Raw genomic sequence first — 23,462 nt, 5'->3', positions numbered from 1 at the left:
GTCTTAAAAAAGAAGCCGAGCTTTTCTGAGTAGACATTGACTTTGACATTCATTTTCAAGTCGAACGAATGAAATAATGTCACGTTAGCTTGTTATTTTAATAAATATAAGTATGTGAACGATATAAACAATTTTAATAATGAAAAATACTCTGATAATTTTCACATTAATTTGGCGCATTTCTTCGCAAAATGACATTAGAGGATTCGATGATTCGATTATTTACAATATAAATTGGCCAGGAGGATTAATTTCCGAAGACGAACAATTACCAGGGGGAGAATCTATAATCGTAACATCAGCACATCAGGAAAAGTATAAATGCACGTTACCTACGACTGCCGAAGAAGAAGCAGAGTTGGAAGAAAAATATGACGGTCCTACAGCTTTAGAAATCCTATCACCGTTGTTTTCACCTAATACCCCGTGTTCTTTTAGATTAGAATCTTATTGGTCATACCAGGTAAGTTAATTTAATTATTAATAATAGTGGTATTTGATATTTTTAGGTTACTTTTTTGATAATTGTGTTTTTTAAGTCTAGATATTAAAATATTGAATTAAAACAATTTCTATTGTAAATTTATGTCAAAATATCGAATTGTTTCTATTAATTTTATTTTGTTTGTGTCAACATTGTTTGGTTTTTTGTGCTTTCTATACGTTGCTGATTTAAATGGAACTATAAAGACCAGAGAATGTTGTAGACAGTATTTTTATTTCAGGTTTGTCATGGTAGAAAAGTTCGTCAGTACCATGAAGATAGAGATGGGAAGACGACAAGGGTTCATGAGTACATACTTGGTAAATGGGACAGTAATTATTACGAAATGTTACTGGAGAGGGCAAAATCGGAAGATTATGATAAAAATACGGAACCTCCTGTGAAAAAAGTCGATAATGTGAATTTACCGTACTACGAAGTCATTTTGGAAAATGGAACGGAATGTAGTATAAACAACAATAAACCCCGTATAACCAAAGTTCTTTATGTGTGTTATATTCACGGTAAACACGAGATTTACTCAGTGGATGAACCACAAACGTGTGTATACGAAATTATAATTTTATCGCCTCTGGTTTGTGCCCATCCGAGATATAAACCCAAGGATTCTGAAGAAAATAAAATAAATTGTGTCCCCATCGATGGTAGCTATAAAATGCCTTATAGCTTAGCGAAACTTATGCACGATTCTAATTTATTGAGAAAAAAATCGGATTTGGATAGATTTAAAGTCGAATTAATCAAAATTGAAAAGGAAACTGTGTCTAATGAGGAACCCAAACCAATAGATAGTGCTCCCGTGGAGGATTTCCTTAGGGGGAAGAATTGTTTGAACGGTGGTACTGGTTGGTGGAAATTCGAGTTCTGTTACGGGAGATCCGTCGAGCAATATCACATGGAATCAGATGGTAGACGGATATCCATTAACTTGGGCGTGTTTAATAGGAAAGCCCATCTGGATTGGATCGCGGAGAATCCGCATAAAAGGCCGAAACCTGTATTGGAGAGGAAACAGTTGTCACATTTATATTCCAGTGGATCAGTTTGCGAGAAAACCGGTAAACACAGACAAACCGAAGTGAAATTGAAGTGTCTACAGAATCCGAGTAGTCCTAACGCGGTTTCTTTGTATCTACTGGAGCCTAAAGTTTGTCAATACATTTTAGGCGTGGAATCACCATTGATTTGTGATATTTTATCCAGGGCTGATGAAAACGGTTTGGTAGAAATAAGCGAAACTGAATTTGAGGAGACTGATATTACCACAACAGTTAATATAGAATTATGAGTGCAATTGTGAGTTTTTTTTATTCAAAACACTAGTAAAGTATAAAATTAGATCTATAAGTATGCAAAAATTCATTATAATATACAATAAAATGTGTATTTCGAAATTTATTCAATAAAACGATATAAATTTGATCTAAAATTAATTTCCTATCAAATCAAAACCAAAAATTGTATCTTTCAACTGAGGAAATAATAAAAAACTACGGATTCTTCAGATGAACCCCCTGATTTTGAAGTTTTTGTCAAAGTTTGTTCTTGATTAGAAATGCTTCGTTTGCCTCATAGCCTTCAAATTTACTGAATATCTTTGAAAATATTGATTTTAGAAAAAAAGTTTATAACAAAAAATGAAGCTTATAAAAAACTCTACAAAAAGGTTTATATACATTTTTTACCTAATCTCATTCTTTTGGCTGTTAAGATAGAAAATATCTCTGGGGAAATCAAATTAACTAACCTAATCCAATCTCTTCAAAGTGCGTAAACGGGAGTAAAAAATGTATATAACCTTTTTTGTAGAGCTTTTTATAAGCTTCATGTTTCATCTTTAAACTGTTTTCTCTAAAATCAAACAATTTCAACTAAATCGGGGGCACACATTTTCGAAACTATCCAAAAGCTATTTTTCGACCATTTACGTGAAAAACTAATGTATAATGTTGGTAAATAATCAGGTAGCTGGATTTAATTTCACACTAAATTGCAATAAACAACTTTTTATACAACACCTATGTAAACTGGTTATTTTATAATTGTATGAATATATTATACACAAGCATATTACAGTATTTTTAATGATAAAAACACAGTTAATGCCGGAAATATTGGAGTAATATAACAACTTTGTATTAATTAAATTAAAAACATATAATACAAAGTTTTTCGTATTCTTTCGGAAGTTCTGTCAGTTTCGTACATTCATAGGTTAGGTATTGATCTGTCAACTTTATTTCTCTCCTGCCCTGTATTGCTTTGATACCCAGTTCCAGTGTATTTGATACTCAGTTAATCGAGAAAGCGTATCAACAAAGGCTAAGTAACAAAAAAAAGAAGAATTACCTAGTATAATGTTTCATTAATAATATTTTCTTAGGTTAACGTTATTTGATAAGAAATTTAAGTTTAAAGGTATCAAGTACAAAAATTTTATTTCCAAATCGTTAAATAGTGACTCGAAAACGAAATGTAGCTTTTGTCTATTGTTATAATATCTATCAACAAAAAAAGTTGTAAAAGAAGAAATTTTTTGATAGGTGTATAGGTCTATGATTAGAAAGATAAATAATGAAAAAGAAGAAGAAATGAAAATATTCGAACGAAGAGGTTGTAAGAAGAATCAATACAAATATTTTGGAATCCATGCGAAAAATATATTTATGTTCGTACTTGTCTTCGTCAAGCTTATTTTGTTCAAGTAGGTATATACCAGGTTGAAATAAAACAACATAATACAAAAATTGAGTATTTATTATATTAAAAGTACTAAGGCATGTAAGGGTACTATTACATAAAAATTGTAATATTAATTAAAATTCAAAATAAGTTCTTTATGTACACAAAGACCCAAATAATAAATAAAAAAAAATAAATAATGTATAAAATCACAAGAAATTCGAAGAAAATGTTACTGAAATTAGGAATCTCACCGTCACAAAATTGTTGTAATACCAAAATTCAGATTTTTATCAACATTAGTAACCAAAACTATAATTATTATCAGGAACGTACTTTTAAATATTTCAGCCTACTAAAGTTTCATATTGTAAATATATAATAATATCAATGTTGCCAGACTATTTTGACGACGTTCCTTTAACCGATTTCCAAAATGCTGATGAATAGTCTAAATGTCAAAATAAACGAGATTTTCTAATAAAACGTAAATAAAATATTCATCGTGTAACGACACAAACTTAATGAAAATGACGTTTCATATTATGTAACTAATTTATTAATTTCAATGAAAATTATTATTCAATATATAATTTTATTTCAATACCTTTGGCAACACTGGGCAGTATCGAGAGTAAAATGAATATGATGCTCGAATAAATTCGGAACAAATCGGAAATCGCCATTTTTAGTTCAACTATTTCAGACAGCCAGTGTCGTGGCGTCAGGGCCGAATATTAGATTTGTTTTGTTTTGTCTCTTTTAACATTTTTATTGTTATAAAAAATGAAAATCGTATATTAAAATGTGTTTTTAACATAAATGCCACTAGTTAAAATAAGGAAGAAACCGTATATTTGTTGGAAGCACGATATAAAACAATGTAGAAAATCTTTTTGTGTGCTTTGAATTTGTCATAGATTGTTCTAGAACTTTTTATGTGTTCTAAATATGTGATAGTTATAAAAGTTTTTGTGTATTCCAAATATGTGATAGTTTGTTCTAGAGCTTTTTGTGTATTCTAAATATGTGATTATTTGTTATAAAAGTTTTTGTGTGTTATAAATATGTGATAATTTCTAATTAAAATCAAGTTTCGAGGCAGTACGGATATCAAATTAGTCGACTAAAAGGTAAATCAATATTTGCTATTTTTAATTTATTTAAAAAAAAACTATTTGTTAATTATACAATTGTGGCAACACTGATGAAGTTTGGGGAGTTTTTTTTTGACATCTCTGGCTACCTCGAATGTTATATTGAATTAGCTGTCTCTTTTTATCTTTAGTTACTTCAATATAGTCTTCTCTGTCTGCTCTACCCTTTCATTTTGTGTGTTAGCATTTTACTACCTGCTCCATTTTCGTATTTTCTCAGGAAATTATTTTTATTAATAAATAAAAATTTGAAAAATGAAACAAATTTTATAAAAAGAATATTTATTTAAAAAATAAGTTATGTAAAAAAGTGATTATATTAATAAACATATTTAATTATCGGTATAAATAGTTGGTTACTAATATTTTATGAAAGAGATCAAAAAAAAAATTTTTGTAACGGTAAAATGAGGCAGTCCTTATACCAGGCTACTCAAAAATAACTACCAATTAAGTCAATATCGCAGATTTTACCACCGACAAATTAATTTTGTAACTAGTTATCAAATTCACTACAAATCTGACGATAATTTCAATTTGTTCGATTTATTGCACATCTTTCACCCGCTCGAGGATTTTTGAGTGACCCTGTATATCACAGTTTATGAAGCTCCCACCACCAGACCTCCACCTATCCCAAATATTAAATTACTTATTATCAATTTACGCGTTACAAATTTTTTCATTACATTTTTATTAGAAATTGATATTTTTTATAAAAAAAATGTAATATTTTTTCGTACTACGCCAATGGGATTCATATCCCAAAGTCATAATCGCATCTATTTAATCAACATACGAGGATCAGTTCGAAATCTGCTCCTCGTACATTACATATCGATATAAAAATATTTAGCTAAGCACCGAAAAGTCTTTTAGATAAAAATTTCAAGCGACATGTTTACCGGGGTTGAGCCATTTTTTCATATAGTAACAGAAAAGGGTACTGATGTATAGTAAGACTAATAAGGCACACGTTACTCCTAAAGCTAGTACTGAAGTTTTTGTTGGACATGGTTCTATTATCGTAACTGTCTTATCTAAAACAAAAACAAAAAAAAAAACACCTATACTAAAATTTAATACAACATTCAATTTAGTACGACCCTGTATAATATGTTAGTTAGTGACGCAAATCCCACCAATCATAACAACAGTATAAATTAACGACTTTTTGACTTCGATAATTTTCTGATCACGCCCTGTATATGAATTAATAAAAATCTATAACCAACATTAAACGTCTTCTTCACCCTGTATAATATATTTTGTATGACCCTGTATGTTACGTTTGCCTCTGTAAAATATATTACGTAAGCCCCTCGTATAATATAAACACAGTAAAGATACATCCTAACTTTTTGACATCGATAATTTTCTGATCACGCCCTGTATATGAATTAATAAAAATCTATAACCAACATTAAACGTCTTCTTCACCCTGTATAATATATTTTGTATGACCCTGTATGTTACGTTTGCCTCTGTAAAATATATTACGTAAGCCCCTCGTATAATATAATCACAATAAAGATACATCCTAACTTTTTGACATCGATTATTTTCTGATCACGCCCTGTATATGAATTAATAAAAATCTATAACCAACATTAAACGTCTTCTTCACCCTGTATAATATATTTTGTATGACCCTGTATGTTACGTTTGCCTCTGTAAAATATATTACGTAAGCCCCTCGTATAATATAATCACAATAAAGATACATCCTAACTTTTTGACATCGATTATTTTCTGATCACGCCCTGTATATGAATTAATAAAAATCTATAACCAACATTATACGTCTTCTTCACCCTGTATAATATATTTTGTATGACCCTGTATGTTACGATTGCCTCTGTAAAATATATTACTTAAGCCCCTCGTATAATATAATCACAATAAAGATACATCCTAACTTTTTGACATCGATTATTTTCTGATCACGCCCTGTATATGAATTAATAAAAATCTATAACCAACATTGAACGTATTCATCGCCCTGTATAATATATTTTGTATGACCCTGTATGTTACGTTTGCCTCTGTAAAATATATTACGTAAGCCCCTCGTATAATATAATCACAATAAAGATACATCCTAACTTTTTGACATCGATAATTTTCTGATCACGCCCTGTATATGAATTAATAAAAATCTATAACCAACATTGAACGTCTTCATCACCCTGTATAATATATTTTGTTTGACCCTGTATGTTACGATTGCCTCTGTAAAATATATTACGTAAGCCCCTCGTATAATATAATCACAATAAAGATACATCCTAACTTTTTGACATCGATTATTTTCTGATCACGCCCTGTATATGAATTAATAAAAATCTATAACCAACATTGAACGTCTTCATCGCCCTGTATAATATATTTTGTATGACCCTGTATGTTACGTTTGCCTCTGTAAAATATATTACGTAAGCCCCTCGTATAATATAATCACAATAAAGATACATCCTAACTTTTTGACATCGATAATTTTCTGATCACGCCCTGTATATGAATTAATAAAAATCTATAACCAACATTGAACGTCTTCATCACCCTGTATAATATATTTTGTTTGACCCTGTATGTTACGTTTGCCTCTGTAAAATATATTACGTAAGCCCCTCGTATAATATAATTACAATAAAGATACTTTTCGACATCGATAATTTTTCTAATACACCTCGTACATTCGTCATAATGTTGTTTTAGCATGATTATTATTTGTTGCGCCATCTAGCAACTTCTTCTTGTACTTTGTGTATCCACTGTAAATAGTATCCCCTTACGTCACACCATCACGTGATTACTAGAACGCCCACTTCCGTTCCAGAACAAACTTTCGACATTCTTATAAATTTTATGGTAGATATAAGAAAAAAAAAATTACCTTTGCCGAAATCCGCGCTAGACAATTCGCTTTTCAAAAATTCCGATTGTTTTTCGTCTCCGAAATCCAATACCAAAATTTCTTGACTGAGCGTCATATCACCATCTTTTTCGTCATCGTTCGTTTGATTAGTGACACTTCTCTTCTTCCTTCCCCACGATTCTAAAGAGTCTCGACCCCATTCGCATACGGCCTAATAAATGAACACTTTAACTATCAAGAGAAGATTAATCGCGATCGTTACTTACCGCGTCGCATGGTCCGAGACAATATTTCACGTTACATTGGAAAATAACTCCGTAGGATTCTGTGAATCTGAAAGCTTCGTAAATTGATTGCAATGCGGTACCGTCGGGCGTGAAAGCGGGAAATATTGTAGCATCCACCGGGCATCCTTCATCGTCGATAATCTGGAATGTACTTTTCGAATCTTTGGCCATCGCGACGCAACTCCTAGCGAATATACCATAAGGTGCTGAAAATAACGTTTAATTTTTTGATCAACCCCTGTAATATCGAAATGTCTTCATACTTTACACATATTTAACAAGTTAAAAATATAAATTACATTTTGCAAAACAGAAATATTTCTTTTGTTATTCTTATAATTTCTTAACCTCACTTATTTACGTTTCAATTCATGAAACTTTTGAACTACCGCGTGTTGAATGTGTCGGTTACAACGTTGCCAAGCGTTAATCGTTGTACGACTATTTTAAACATTCAACTTTAATGTATAATCACGTATTCAGAAACAAAAAAATATCTATTTATGCTAAAATTTATCTACTTACTATCTTCTGGTATTTCGATTCTGAACGTGAGTTTATCTCCGATTCTGACAGTTTCGACTTCTCGTTGGCGGCTGTCCAAGATACGAATCCTCGGGGGTGGAGCTTCGGGAGCGGACGTAATACTAATCATTTCTGGATCTCTGAAATAATAATAAAAAAAATCGCTATCATAAATTATCAACAAATAGGTCAGATATAAATCAAACACATTTACAAAATATTGTATGAAATTGTATAAACATAAAGTATTTTGGTTTGGCAACATTGTTTATACAAAGATTATCGAAGAACACCCGCGGTGTTGCCGCTTTTTTTCTAGTCGTCTGGAAATAATTCTTTAAAATGTTTTATTTCACATTTGACCCAAATAGAAAATTGGGAAGTTTCCAGATATATTCTTTAACTGAAATTGATGATCATCTGCATTGTTTTAGTTATAAAAACAAAACGTTTAAAAGGAACTGACCTGATTGGCATCATGCCGAATGTAACGTTCTTAGAAGACATATCGTAGGTGCATTTAACTTTATAGATTTTATCAGCTTTGGTCATTACTACGCTGTGATGCTGAAGAACGACCGTGTTACTGTATACGCCAACCTGCGAAATAAATTTTTTTATACCGTACGTTAACTAATTTAAATATTTTTCAAATATAAACACAACAATATATACTACATCTTCTCCAATTACATGTACACCACTCAAGGTCAATCGTAAATCACAAATTTTTAAAATTAAAATGAAACTTTTTATATTAAAATTAAAAAAAAAAGTCTTTGATATTCAATGAGAATTTTCAACCTGGCAACAATGTATAATTCACAACTAAGAGCATCGTTTTTTCTACATCGAAATTATTCCAGGGAAAATAAGAACACCTGCATGTTTAACAAAATAATTTTTGTATCTGAATCGTTCGTTAGAAATACTTGTTATGTAATAAAAAAGTTTAGTTTTCGAAATTAAAATATGTGAACTAAACAGGAAATGATAAAAATATTACCGGAAACAACAGTAGCTTCCGTTAATAGGTTGAATTGTATCCATTTAAATAATTAGAAATAAACAAATTTCCCCACACATTAGAGAGTGTTTTTTTCTATTTTCTGATGCAAAAATCAGTTTTCTTGAAAACGCAACTATAAATTTTAGTGAATCAATGTTAGAAGATTAATACAGGAAGTAATATATTCTGGACGTGTCTACAAATCCGCCATATTGTGATCTCTCAATAGGTGCATTCCAACTATAACGTCACGGTATTTTTAACGTTAGTTATTTCGAGCGTGCGAAAGTATTGCATGGAACGCAACCTATTTATGTAATGTCATTTTTATTTAAACGTCAACAGTGTTGTGTTGATTTGTAATATTAGTTTGAAGTAAATATTTCAATAATTATTGTTATTTCAACTAATAATTATATATTTTTAATAAAAATTGTGAAATCAATTTGAAATATGTGTTTTTTCATAAAAATATCTACTAAAAAAGTGTTTTTATTAACGGGAAATGAACTTAACCTCACAAAGTGGAACAAATTAAATTGGTATGTAATATTTAATATAAAATAATAAAAATTTTTATTTGAATAATACTCATTAATAAGGTTGTTTTTTTTTAAATATATATCAATATTAAGATCGATTTACATTTAATAAATGAGCGGTTTTGAACTTTAAATTAGACTTACCACTGATTGAGTATTACAATCTTGTCCGTTCATTGTGAGATCCAATCTAAATAAATCGCTGTTTGCCACGTCCACGTTGCAAGTCTCAGATCTACCAAGAGCATAAATCCTCCCATTGAAAGGCTTATTAGTTCTTACTTGTACTGCGATCTTGGTGTCTTTACAGTTCACCGAAACTGAAAGTTTTTTCAATGCGTGAGATACACAGATACGGACTCAGTTTTTTTTAAATATTCAATATCGAAGATTGATCGCTAAACCGCCATATTGAAATCTCTCAATAAGTGCTTTCAAACTATAACTAAACACAGATACGGACTCAGTTTTTTTTTAATATTATTCAATATCGAAAATTGGTTGTTAATCCGCCATATTGAAATCTGTCAATACGTGCGTTCAAACTACAACTAAACACAGATACGGACTCAGTTTTTTTTTAAATATTATTCAATATCGAAAATTGGTTGTTAATCCGCCATATTGCGTTCTCTCAATAAGTGCGTTCAAACTATAATTAAACACAGATACGGACTCAGTTTTTTTTTTAAATATTATTCAATATCGAAAATTGGTTGATAATCCGCCATATTGAAATAAATCTCTCAATAAGTGCGTTCAAACTATAACTAAACACAGATACGGACTCAGTTTTTTTTTAATATTATTCAATATCGAAAATTGGTTGTTAATCCGCCATATTGAAATAAATCTCTCAATAAGTGCGTTCAAACTATAACTAAACACAGATACGGACTCAGTTTTTTTTTTAAATATTATTCAATATCGAAAATTGGTTGATAATCCGCCATATTGAAATAAATCTCTCAATAAGTGCGTTCAAACTATAACTAAACACAGATACGGACTCAGTTTTTTTTTTAAATATTATTCAATATCGAAAATTGGTTGCTAATCCGCCATATTGAAATAAATCTCTCAATAAGTGCGTTCAAACTATAACTAAACACAGATACGGACTCAGTTTTTTTTTAATATTATTCAATATCGAAAATTGGTTGTTAATCCGCCATATTGAAATAAATCTCTCAATAAGTGCGTTCAAACTATAACTAAACACAGATACGGACTCAGTTTTTTTTTAAATATTATTCAATATCGAAAATTGGTTGCTAATCCGCCATATTGAAATAAATCTCTCAATAAGTGCGTTCAAACTATAACTAAACACAGATACGGACTCAGTTTTTTTAAAAATATTATTCAATATCGAAAATTGGTTGCTAATCCGCCATATTGAAATAAATCTCTCAATAAGTGCGTTCAAACTATAACTAAACACAGATACGGACTCAGTTTTTTTTTAAATATTATTCAATATCGAAAATTGGTTGCTAATCCGCCATATTGAAATAAATCTCTCAATAAGTGCGTTCAAACTATAACTAAACACAGATACGGACTCAGTTTTTTTAAAAATATTATTCAATATCGAAAATTGGTTGCTAATCCGCCATATTGAAATAAATCTCTCAATAAGTGCGTTCAAACTATAACTAAACACAGATACGGACTCAGTTTTTTTTTAAATATTATTCAATATCGAAAATTGGTTGCTAATCCGCCATATTGAAATAAATCTCTCAATAAGTGCGTTCAAACTATAACTAAACACAGATACGGACTCAGTTTTTTTAAAAATATTATTCAATATCGAAAATTGGTTGCTAATCCGCCATATTGAAATAAATCTCTCAATAAGTGCGTTCAAACTATAACTAAACACAGATACGGACTCAGTTTTTTTTTAAATATTATTCAATATCGAAAATTGGTTGCTAATCCGCCATATTGAAATAAATCTCTCAATAAGTGCGTTCAAACTATAACTAAACACAGATACGGACTCAGTTTTTTTAAAAATATTATTCAATATCGAAAATTGGTTGTTAATCCGCCATATTGAAATCTGTCAATACGTACGTTCAAACTACAACTAAACACAGATACGGACTCAGTTTTTTTTTAAATATTATTCAATATCGAAAAATGGTTGTTAATCCTCCATATTGCGTTCTCTCAATAAGTGCGTTCAAACTATAATTAAACACAGATACGGACTCAGTTTTTTTAAAAATATTATTCAATATCGAAAATTGGTTGTTAATCCGCCATATTGAAATCTGTCAATACGTACGTTCAAACTACAACTAAACACAGATACGGACTCAGTTTTTTTTAAATATTATTTAATATCGAAAAATGGTTGTTAATCCTCCATATTGCGTTCTCTCAATAAGTGCGTTCAAACTATAATTAAACACAGATACGGACTCAGTTTTTTTAAATATTAGTACAATAAAATGTTTTTTGAAATTTTGTTTATTAAAATTACGACACAAATGAATTTGTATATAATCAAATATAAGATTTTTGTGCGTTCAAACTATAACTAAACACAGATACGGACTCAGTTTTTTTTAAATATTAGTGCAATAAAATTTTTTTTGAAATTTTGTCTATTAAAATTAAGACATAAATAAATTTATATATAATCAAATACAAGATTTTTTTATAGTGTTTTGCTATAAATTCCACACTTTTGATCTGAAAATATAAAATATTTAATATTTCTTAAAATAAACAGTGTTGAACCTCGTTCTAATTATTTATGTATTTTTGAAGCAAAACGACTCGTCTTATATATTGATACAAAGGTTTTTACAATTATTTTTAAATAATATCCATTAATTTAATACTATTTCACACAATTTATTTATAAAATCCGTTCCCCGAAAATATAAATATCAAACTTTCCTTAATACGCCCCTGTAACATTACGATTTCATTACTGAGTCTACTGAAATCGTCCGCGGACGTTTTTATACGCAATTTATTGACAATATCCGATGTAGTATCAATCGAAAGAACTCTAACGATGCCGGTTTTATATTTTTCGATATTGTCAATTGGTATGGCAGCTGAAACTTGTACGTCGGTATCGTTTGACGTTTCAAATATCGTTATTTCTAAGGCAGATGTGATTTGTGAATAGTATCGCGATAAAAACAGAAGGAAGCCATAAAGATATAATCGATTTTTTTATTGTACGAATGTTATTTATAAAAATATATAATACCGTATACTTACCGTCATAACAAGTACCAGTTTTATCACAGTTGACGTCATTTCTGGTTAGGTTGTTCAAGGTCGTATCTTCGGTGGTTTCGAATACGACCGGTAAGGAATTATCGGAAGGCGATCCAGGAGCGGTTGTAGAAGATTCTATTCAATAAAAATTACGAAATTAAATTTTTAATTATCTCGCGTATTTCTATGAAAATCTGGCAACGACGCGCCATCTTGAATCAGCTGATTATATGGTATCGGACTAGAGGAATTTGTAACCGCAAATAAAAACAATGGGAATGAAAGTTATAATGTATATACATTAAAATCATTATTTTTTTTTTATTTTATTATTATATTATACGGGGGGTTGTATAGAAACGACTCTGACAAACTTAAATCATAGATACTACGCGGGATTTTATGTTTATCTAACCTCATTGTTATCCAAACGTTTTTTCCAAGCGAGGTGGAGCCTTTTGAACACGTGATTAATTTTTATTATTATTACTGGCTCTCCAAATTTAAGCCTACAGTGATAAATTGTAAGATAAAATTCTGAGTACGTATGACGTAAGTTGTAAAACAAAGATGGCCGTCGTAAATCAGCTGTACGTGATATTACACAATTTCGGTGTTGCCAAATGTTTTTTTAACTGAGTAATGGAAATCCTTCATATTTTTTTGAAAGTTGGAAATACAGTAAAATATTTAATAAAAACTAAATAAAATATTTATTTTGTAGTTGTTAAAATTATAAAATTTTACTTCAAAGCCCATCAAAAAATTTCTAAAGTTTAGTTAAAAATCTTTTACATTGAATTCTGGCAACACTGTATAAATGACACACACCTGTGTGTTTATCGAAAAAAAAAAATTTTTTTTCCGTATCTGTCGCTTGATTTCAGTTTATTTTTTCCACGAAAACAATTATATAAAAATAATTTGGAGTAGATAAATAAATAACTCGTAATTCCAGTATAGCCAGGAACTTCATTAAATTTGTAGTAACTGTTTCTAACCGTTACGCCATCTCTATTTCCATCAACGAACTGCAACCTTAATGTACCGAAACGCAATCATTTCCCGCACGGTTGCCACGTCTAATTACTTTCTTTAGAAATAAGAATAATTAAAATAATCTGATTTATACAATTAGGGGTGGTACGAATAGTACTTACTTTCGCAGATGTTTTCGTAATAAGTTCCTATACGTTCGCCGTTGTCAATGAGAGGTCGTTCTGCGTTTAAATAAGTGCTAGGTCCGTCTGGCAACGTTTTGTGATCCAAATGGAATAATTGACAGTTGTATTGATTACCTTGCGGAGTTCCCCTGAAAAAATTGAAGTATACAGATAAATTGATATATACCGGTTGTCCCAAAATGAAAAAATAATATGAAATTTTCAAATATTTGTATTGGACGACCAAAATTGAGGGTTTTAACGAAGTTTATGGTAAAAAGGTATACGAGGGTCACCTGTGGTGGTAATTTGAGTATTTTTATTCTTACTTATATAGGAATGATCTGCATAGAAACTCGTTTTCGATTTCACAGGCTAATCTGCAGGCGGATTCGCTCGTCACTTGCAATTCCTTATCGGTATAATAATGCAAAGTGGCGTATTGGGCTACTTTGTCATCAGCAACTCCTATCCTGGGTACTACGTAGTTTCGATTTCCTAAAATAAATAAATAAATAATCAATTGAACATTTATTATCAAATAATAAACAAATATTATGTATATTTACCTTTGCAAGCTTGGTTTCCTTTCAAACATAAATTTTCGAAATAATCTACACCTTGAGCATCGACGAACTGAACGAATTGACCCGAAGTTCTCCGATCCGTATCGCTGAGTTGGCATTGTAAAGTGACGTAATTATATTCCGCAGATCGACAAGTGAATCGGTGCTGAAACAAATACAGTTTCCTACTTAGACGCGCCATTTTGTAATTATAAGGTGAGTTTAGTATTAAGACCGATAGATGGCGCTGGCGGAACGGAACCATCCGTTCTAACGCAATGTTTATAATAAATTTATCATAAGATTGAATCGAATTTTTTATTTTTTAATTTTTTTATGATTTTCAATGACGAACCTCATTTAAACAAGCTGCGAGACACGCTTCTTTTGTCGATGTATAAATCAAGGCGTTGTCCAGTCCTCTGATCATCTTATTCGGTATTCTTTCGAAAGCCCAAGGTCTCAAACAAATATTCTCAGATCTGAGTTGAAGTTTCGTCATGTAATACATGTTGACTGCTCTCTGAGGCGTAGCTGATGGATTACTGGACGACGTTTCGTTTTGAAGTAAACATAACGTTTCTTGGATCGGTATTAGAGGATTTAATACGAAACTGAAAGCGGCGGCCTGGCAGTCCGGTTCTTCTCGACACCAACCTTGACATTCGTACAGACTTAAATTTTTTACTGTGTAATAGGTGTTACCGCGGTAATCGTAATCTGTAAGTTTTTCGAACGCTATTCTACCTGAAAAACGGAATATTCATTGATATTAATAATTTAATAACGTCGAATCGTCATTATAAATAAATAAGAATGAAATGAAATAGTTTATATAAGCAAGCAACCAGTAATACTTCAGTTTTGGCCATCTAGCGTTATAAGTAAGAAGCAGATGTTAAGGTCAAGGTAGGTCTTAAAAGTAGCAATTTTTGATCATATCTATTTAACTATAAGAGAATTGTCAAATAAATTGCCGATTGAAATTATACAGTAAATTCTATAATCATTCAATTATCATAACAATAATTACGATAAATTCATTTATTTTATTTCATATTATGTAGGCAACCAGTTATACAATGGTGCTAAATAGTTTTCGTTCTGGCCATCTAGTATTATAAGTAAGAAGCTGATGCTTACATGAAGATAGGTCTTAAAAGTAGCAATTTTTGATCATATCTATTTAACTATAAGAGAATTGTCAAATAAATTGCCGATTGAAATTATACAGTAAATTCTATAATCATTCAATTATCATAACAATAATTACGATAAATTCATTTATTTTATTTCATATTATGTAGGCAACCAGTTATACAATGGTGCTAAATAGTTTTCGTTCTGGCCATCTAGTATTATAAGTAAGAAGCTGATGCTTACATGAAGATAGGTCTTAAAAGTAGCAATTTTTGATCATATCTATTTAACTATAAGAGAGTTGTCAAATAAATTGCCGATTGAAATTATACAGTAAATTCTATAATCATTCAATTATCATAACAATAATTACGATAAATTCATTTATTTTATTTCATATTATGTAGGCAACCAGTTATACAATGGTGCTAAATAGTTTTCGTTTTGGCCATCTAGTGTTATGAGTAAGAAGCTGATGTTTACGTCAAGATAGGTCTTAAAAGTAGCAATTTTTGATCATATTTATTTAACTATAAGAGAATTGTCAAATGAATTGCTGATTAAAACTATACAGTAAATTCTATAATCATTCAATTATCATAACAATAATTACGATAAATTCATTTATTTTATTTCATATTATGTAGGCAACCAGTTATACAATGGTGCTAAATAGTTTTCGTTCTGGCCATCTAGTATTATAAGTAAGAAGCTGATGCTTACATGAAGATAGGTCTTAAAAGTAGCAATTTTTGATCATATTTATTTAACTATAAGAGAATTGTCAAATAAATTACCGATTGAAATTATACAGTAAATTCTATAATCATTCAATTATCATAACAATAATTACGATAAATTCATTTATTTTATTTCATATTATGTAGGCAACCAGTTATACAATGGTGCTAAATAGTTTTCGTTTTGGCCATCTAGTGTTATGAGTAAGAAGCTGATGTTTACGTCAAGATAGGTCTTAAAAGTAGCAATTTTTGATCATATTTATTTAACTATAAGAGAATTGTCAAATGAATTGCTGATTAAAACTATACAGAAAATTCTATAATCATTCAATTATCATAACAATAATTACGATAACTTCATCGAATTTATTTTATTTCATGTATTTAGACAACCAATTATACAATGGTACTAAAAAGTTTGGGCTTTCGCCATCTAACGTTATAAGTAAGAAATTAGCTAAAAGCATATATTTTTAACTATTAATTTCAATATATGTACTGTATGTTTGTAAATCCTCCCGAAGACATGGTTATTCCAAGTAATTATTCATTGTACAATAAATTTCGTTATAGATAAATAATTTTTATAATAATTACGATAAATAAAGCAAAATGACTATAAGTCGTAAATGTAGGCAACCAGTAATACACATGTACTAAACATTTGGCGCTCTTTCGTCTGAGAATCGTTACATTTGTTGTTGAAGATTATTTTCTGAGGCAACATACTTGTGTTTTCGGAGTTTTGTGTTACAGATTATGCAGTTCTAGTTTAAAAGTGTTAATTAGTGCACAGTGGTGGATGTAATTTTCTTTTTTTTAAGTGAAAACTGTGTTGAGTGCAGTGAAAACGTGTAAAAACACTTAAGGATTTAAACCTGGAAGTATTTCTCCAGTAAGTAGACCTAAAGTACGTTGTTATATATTTTTAAAAAAGTTTTCTTGAAGTAGGGCCTTAAACACTTGTACATATATGCAAATTCACTTATTTTGTTTTGATTATTATAAAAATATATCAAAATATCAGAAGTAACGTTTGAAGCAAATAATTTACGATATTTTCATATCGCGTGGAAGGTTAGATCAAAATGGCAGCTTACGTCATTAGTACGGTGGCTTATTCTCTTTTCCATATTTGTCTTTTGTAAATGAATAAAGTAAAACAAAGAGAGAATAATTGGCGAAATGGAATCCAATTTTGGTTGCTAATGAATATTTCGTAGAAATGTTATAATCACTAGATTACTAGTCTTGTATACTCAAGCTTTGTACATAATGAAATTTTCATCGTGTTTGTTCTGCCTCATATTAATGAATTTCTGGTGGGTTTGTAGCATAGTAACAAGAAGTTTTCGAGTTTCGGAGCGGTTTCAAGTCTCATATCTTATTAATTGGTAGATTTCCTCAGTCGGTGATATAACCGGCCGGAATTAATTTTCTAGCTGTTGTGAATTATGAACGGGTATAGTGAGGGAATAAATCCGGCTTTATTTTTGTAAATTCTAATTTAATATCGCCATTTCGTACACTCGAACTCACCTAATGTTCCAGAAAAATTAATTATGACTAGTATTAGGCCTATAAGAAGTGGATTGGAGGGCGCCATCTGAAACAAAAAACTAAATTAGTCGTAATATTACAAAAAATACGACAAAGAAGTGTATATACACTCATATTTCGAAAATTAACTACGATGTTACTTATTTTAGTGTAAAAACACTTTTTTTTGATATAATTAAACCCCACTCGTAAGATATGACCTCGAAAACAACACCTATGATTTAAACTTATCAAAATTGTTACTAGTGGGACTCTTAGTGCCCAAAATGTTTTCTATAGTGAACGTATTTCCTTTTATTCGAATTTTATTACCACCCCAAGGTCAAAAGGTCATGAAGAAATAAAATTCAAGTAGTACCACGACGATTAAATATTCCATTTTATGATTCGACGAAGTTGGTTGAAAATTAATTGTTTTCTGTTTTTACCGGTTGTTATAATCGTTTAATGGATTTTTTTTTTGTATTACGTATGGACCACCCAGTCGTCTACATCTAATTCGCGTTGATTTTATAAACGGATCGTCAATGTCGGCGTTTGATTCGAACATGTAAAGCCGAGTTTTCGTAATCACGTTTTAAACCTGTCGTGACATCCTTTGTGATGGGAACGAAAATATTTTGATTGATACGACGATTGTGATTATGTACATGTATTCATCGTTTATAACTGTTCCCCGTCGGCTTTTATTATCTCGTTAGAATCTTATTTGGATGTCAATCGGTTATGTTTTTTACTAACATTCATTATTGTATACATTTTCACATGAAACGAGGGTGAAAAAGGTCAACCGATATTAAAATGCGTGGGATTGTTATTAAGTCCCGTGAAATTAACCTTTATCTCTACGTCAAATCAGCCATTACAAAATGGCTACTTAGCCGTATACGAAAATATTGTTTGAAATTAACTGTTAACATAAATCTTTTATTTTAGAGAAAAATAATAAAACTGGCAACACTGCAATAATGCATTCGTTCGATAGGTACAGTTTGTACATTATTTTTGACATTTCGACATTCGATATATAGCGCCGTTTATGTGTTACGATTTAAGTAATCAAAAATTTTCTTTAGCTAGACTACACCGTTTACTAGAATTTCGGAATGTCAGAGGAATTTCTCAATAGAGATTTTCTTTCTTCGTGAAATAAATCCGCATACTTCCCAAAATTCCTGTTTCTATATAAAAGACATGACATTCTATTTATTCTCGACGTTGCTATGGATACGGGTTTATCCAAATAAATACAGTACCGTAGATGATGATCGTGTTAGTGTCAAATGTCAGAATAAAAAAAAAAAGAAGAATGAAAAAATAATGTACTATTATATGAAATCAAAATATACAAAAACTGTGGATGTATTAGAAAAGTTCGCTATTTATTGCGTTCACCCAACTACATACCGTAGCTTAAGTCGTTATGTCTATTATAGTTCATTACTCTCGGTTTCTGCGTAAGTAATAATTTTATGTATCCTTAAATATATGCAACCAACTAATCGTTAGTTTTAATACGATCTTTAACACGGATTATGCAACTTTTATTACTTTCAAAATGTCAAACGTCATGTTTAGTAGTAGTAGTCTGTTTAATTACAAAAACAAATCATTAATAATTTACTAGAGGATGTAGATAGTTTTTTTTTAATAAATATACCAAGTAGATAAGAAAATTACCACCATTATATTTCTGATAACAATCTAAATTAGTCAAATGAAGAAATCTCGTTTAATATATTCGCGATATTCTTCTTCTTTTTTAATGCACATAGAGGTATAATTAAACACAATTTATACAGGGTAAAGAAAAACTAAAAATGAATAATAAACATTGGAAATCGCTAACGAAAAGTAATAGATTGATACGAGGGAGTTAATATTCACATTAATATTTTTTATTCGGATATATACATGCAATAATACGTGTATAACTTCGAACAAAGACTATAAATTAAAATTTAATTACGTCGTGTAAACAAACGGTTATAATAATATTTCTACACGCATTTATCCTTTAGACACATTAAATCAAACTTATCACGTTTCATTCAGGAAGTTTAAGCGGTCATGTCATCTTGGTAACATCGACAAAGTTCATTCGAGACGATTCTGTGGCAGTTTAATTGGAAAGTCGGTAGTTCACGTGCCGAATTCCAATAAACCGTGTTTCTAGGTCAGTTTTTTGTCCCTACTGACCCGCTTGGTAATAAAATAAAAAATCACAATTCTCTATTCTCGTCTATATTTAATATTCTATTAGGGAATAGAGAACCGGCAACATCGCCGAGTAGTAAACGCTTAGCGGGATTTATAATGACATATCTAAATGAGGTTATGTACAATATTTATATTTTGTTATTTATATATCACATTTAAAATATTTAACGTATATTAGAATAATATTTGAAATGTTTTAATAATTTAAGTAGGTCATAGGTCGAAAGTCATTTCGTGGTATGTTTATACTCGTATTAACGGTATGGTATTCAACTCCACCTAACTACACAATGTCAAAGGCCATTAATATATAAAAAAGAAGATTTTTTTGTACGTGTGCGACGTCTTGTTTGGTTATATTGAAGCGTATATGTTTGATACGTGATGTCAAATTTTAATAATGGATATTTTTAGAATGTTTCCCTTTTTATTGTACGACAGGAAATTATATATCATTTTGTATGAAGTACAAGACGTGCTTCATCATAATTTCCGTTTTCGTTTATTTTTTTTTTTTTTTTTTTTTTTATTTTCGAAAGAAATATTATCAACATTGGCGTGGCTGTATATTTTTTTTATTTACAAATGTCCACTTTATGGTGAACATATAAAAAAACAAGAATTCAACGCCTACTTCTATCTTAATTACATTTAAATTACCAGGTGTGAACAAAATGACGATTTCATTTACTAATAAATAGACGTACGGTTTTTACACAAAAACAACGATTTGTGAAACGTTATAATGGACCCAGTTTGTCAAGTCATTACATAATGAAACGGTATTAGTTAGAAGTAGCTCTGGTACTTTATACGAGTCGGTAAGTTGACCTCAAAAAGCTTGTTCGGTACCGTTTTTAACCGTTTTAAGACATTTATTAAACCCCACGTTTAATCCACCGTCTTCCATTTTATTTAGAATAAGTTTTTGCTGTAAAATTAATAAAATAACAATATAATAATATTTTCAATTTTCTATTTACGTCCTGTAGCCCCTAATGCCGGCCCTGATATGTATAAACATACTTAACTTTAAAATTTCATTAATTTTAATTCATTATTACTGTAATTATCTTTTTCTAATCCCTCGTGTATATCAAATACGTAAAAATCTTATTTTTTTCACTTCAATTTTACTTTGTAAACATTCATTTTATACAAATGTTAAATTATTTAACTTTCCATCCACGACAATATTTAAGATGATACAATTCTAAGGAACCGGTTATTTTTCACTGTTATTCGCTCGAAAGCACAATAATTTAATTAACTCACAAGCTTAAATAGTAAAAGACCAATTTATTCGATAGATCTATACGTGACAGTATTACAATCAATATAAAAATAAAAGTTACAAAAAAAAAGAAGAATCGGCCTCTCACGACGATGAAGAAGTGATTCATAGCGCTTTGTAACAACTACGCTATAACTAATCAAGTTTGTTGAATTTTATCTCTGTTGGTTAGCCATTATACGCCATTTGCAGTCCAATTATCCCTGTTTCGAAACTAAAAATAGTCTCATTATCGTAGAATATACCCTAGCGAAGTGGATACAGAAAAACATCGCCTCTTTTATTGCGTCTGAATTACAATAAGAGCGGTTATTGCTCAAAAAAAAAAAATACGAATCGTGAAAATATAAACGGTAGACGTATAGGAATAATTGACAGATGTTCGTTAAAAGAAAGTGGCTACTATGACGTTATCGTATGTGTTAATGAATATTTGTATCTATAATTTACAATAAATACGTGGTATTAATTAATTCATGCAATATTATATATTAAAAATTCTTTATTTCATTAAATAAATGAGTTTGAGACATTATTTTCTTATTATCGATTCACTTATACACAATATTCCCGGGACATGGTTTATTAGACATAACCATTTTCGATAACTATAATTCGGGATCAGTTAGATCACCTATCATCTGATTGGGGAACGTATTTCTCGACGTTTGTTTATAATCAATAAATTTACATTGATACCACAATAAATTTAAATAATAATAAGTCAAAAAGTAAAATTTGCTGTTTATAATTATTGTAAATGAGAAATTAATCGCTTTCAAAGTTCAAAAAATCAAAAACAAACCGTCAGCTGATCGTATTTATCCACTGGCATACTAGAAAAAGAAGAATTTTATGACATGTCAATGACCCGTTCTATTCACATCTAACTAACTCGATCACAGATTCCCAAATAATTTAATATAAATAAATATTATATCAAAGTATTTTAAAATTTTAAAATGAATATCTAAATATTAATAAAACTACAATACAAAACGAGTAGATATTTTTATAAATGACAATTACCGGAAGAGGTTAATAACACTACAATATGAATAGAAGTTATTTAATATCGCTATCTCTTTTTAATATTAAGAGATTATGAGAAGGCGTCTAAAATACCGAGTGTGCGTGTTGTAGGTATAAATTAGATTCCGAACCATTATTTTCTGCAGTTTAAAACGTTTAAATTCCTCTAATAAATAACCCGCAATAATATTCCATCTTAAGCCGTGAAATTATCTCGGTAACTGTTGATTCAATTTAACTTTGCTTTTATGGCGAAACCTACTTAGCGAAATTTCTTATCGTTTAATACGACTAACGGGGATAACCGATTCAAAATTACTTTTCAAAGTACCCAATTTCATTAATAATTCGCTCACAATTAATATTTCAATTACTAAGATGATGGTAGCTTAAATTACAGGAATTTAATTGGTATATAATACAGGTCGATATTGTACAGTGTGGGGCAAGAAAAAAGTAATAAAAGTATTTTGATTCAACCTCGTACATCATCTGTGATGATTATAAAATGCGTTATCTCTGAGTGGTTCATCGCGAAACTGGGTTTGGAGGTCCACCGGAAGTTGTAATAATGGCGCATGGTATCCAGATCGCGAACTATACGACACGATCACATAACGACAAAACCAGATGCAATTTTATTAATATACGAAGGCCAAGCGAGGCCAACGAACTTACAGATACACCACATTGTCAAGGTCCTATATTTCTCCGTTTATTATTTCTTCTTCTTTTCTTCCTCGTCGCTAAATTTGTGTTCTGCGGTTAGGAGACCAGGACCGGCGTAGAAATTCCCTGAATATTTTCGTTTATACAATTATACGTTTTCGATGTGAGGTATAGAAATTAATATACGGGGGGTGTTGATGAAATAAAATTATAACTTAAAATCTTCGTTTTATTTAAG

The 23,462-nt window shown here is 30.1% G+C and overlaps 2 protein-coding genes across 2 annotated transcripts in view; one reads left to right on the top strand and one right to left on the bottom strand.

Annotated features, from left to right (window-relative positions):
• The first annotated feature begins 17 nt into the window (after positions 1–17).
• LOC130450179 (endoplasmic reticulum lectin 1) lies at positions 18–2,028 on the top strand. The gene is made up of 2 exons (XM_056788411.1): positions 18–463; positions 726–2,028. The coding sequence occupies exons 1-2, from the start codon at positions 140–142 to the stop codon at positions 1,791–1,793; spliced, it is 1,392 nt and encodes a 463-aa protein (XP_056644389.1). The 5' UTR covers positions 18–139; the 3' UTR covers positions 1,794–2,028.
• A 1,216-nt stretch (positions 2,029–3,244) lies between these two features.
• The window catches only part of LOC130450331 (uncharacterized), a 43,326-nt gene continuing 23,108 nt past the window's right edge, over positions 3,245–23,462 (bottom strand). The window contains exons 2-13 of the mRNA XM_056788667.1: positions 17,989–18,055; positions 14,922–15,313; positions 14,570–14,732; positions 14,330–14,498; positions 13,998–14,149; positions 12,838–12,972; positions 9,730–9,905; positions 8,501–8,634; positions 8,035–8,174; positions 7,489–7,715; positions 7,241–7,433; positions 3,245–5,384 (exon numbers count right to left, since the gene is read on the bottom strand). Coding sequence (XP_056644645.1) covers positions 5,233–5,384; positions 7,241–7,433; positions 7,489–7,715; positions 8,035–8,174; positions 8,501–8,634; positions 9,730–9,905; positions 12,838–12,972; positions 13,998–14,149; positions 14,330–14,498; positions 14,570–14,732; positions 14,922–15,313; positions 17,989–18,055 — 2,100 coding nt within the window. The 3' untranslated portion in view covers positions 3,245–5,232. The remainder of the gene's footprint in view (positions 5,385–7,240; positions 7,434–7,488; positions 7,716–8,034; positions 8,175–8,500; positions 8,635–9,729; positions 9,906–12,837; positions 12,973–13,997; positions 14,150–14,329; positions 14,499–14,569; positions 14,733–14,921; positions 15,314–17,988; positions 18,056–23,462) is intronic.

This window comes from Diorhabda sublineata, chromosome 11 (assembly GCF_026230105.1).
Source record: "Diorhabda sublineata isolate icDioSubl1.1 chromosome 11, icDioSubl1.1, whole genome shotgun sequence".
NCBI lineage: Eukaryota > Metazoa > Arthropoda > Insecta > Coleoptera > Chrysomelidae > Diorhabda > Diorhabda sublineata.
This window is presented reverse-complemented; position numbering and strand designations above follow the sequence as displayed.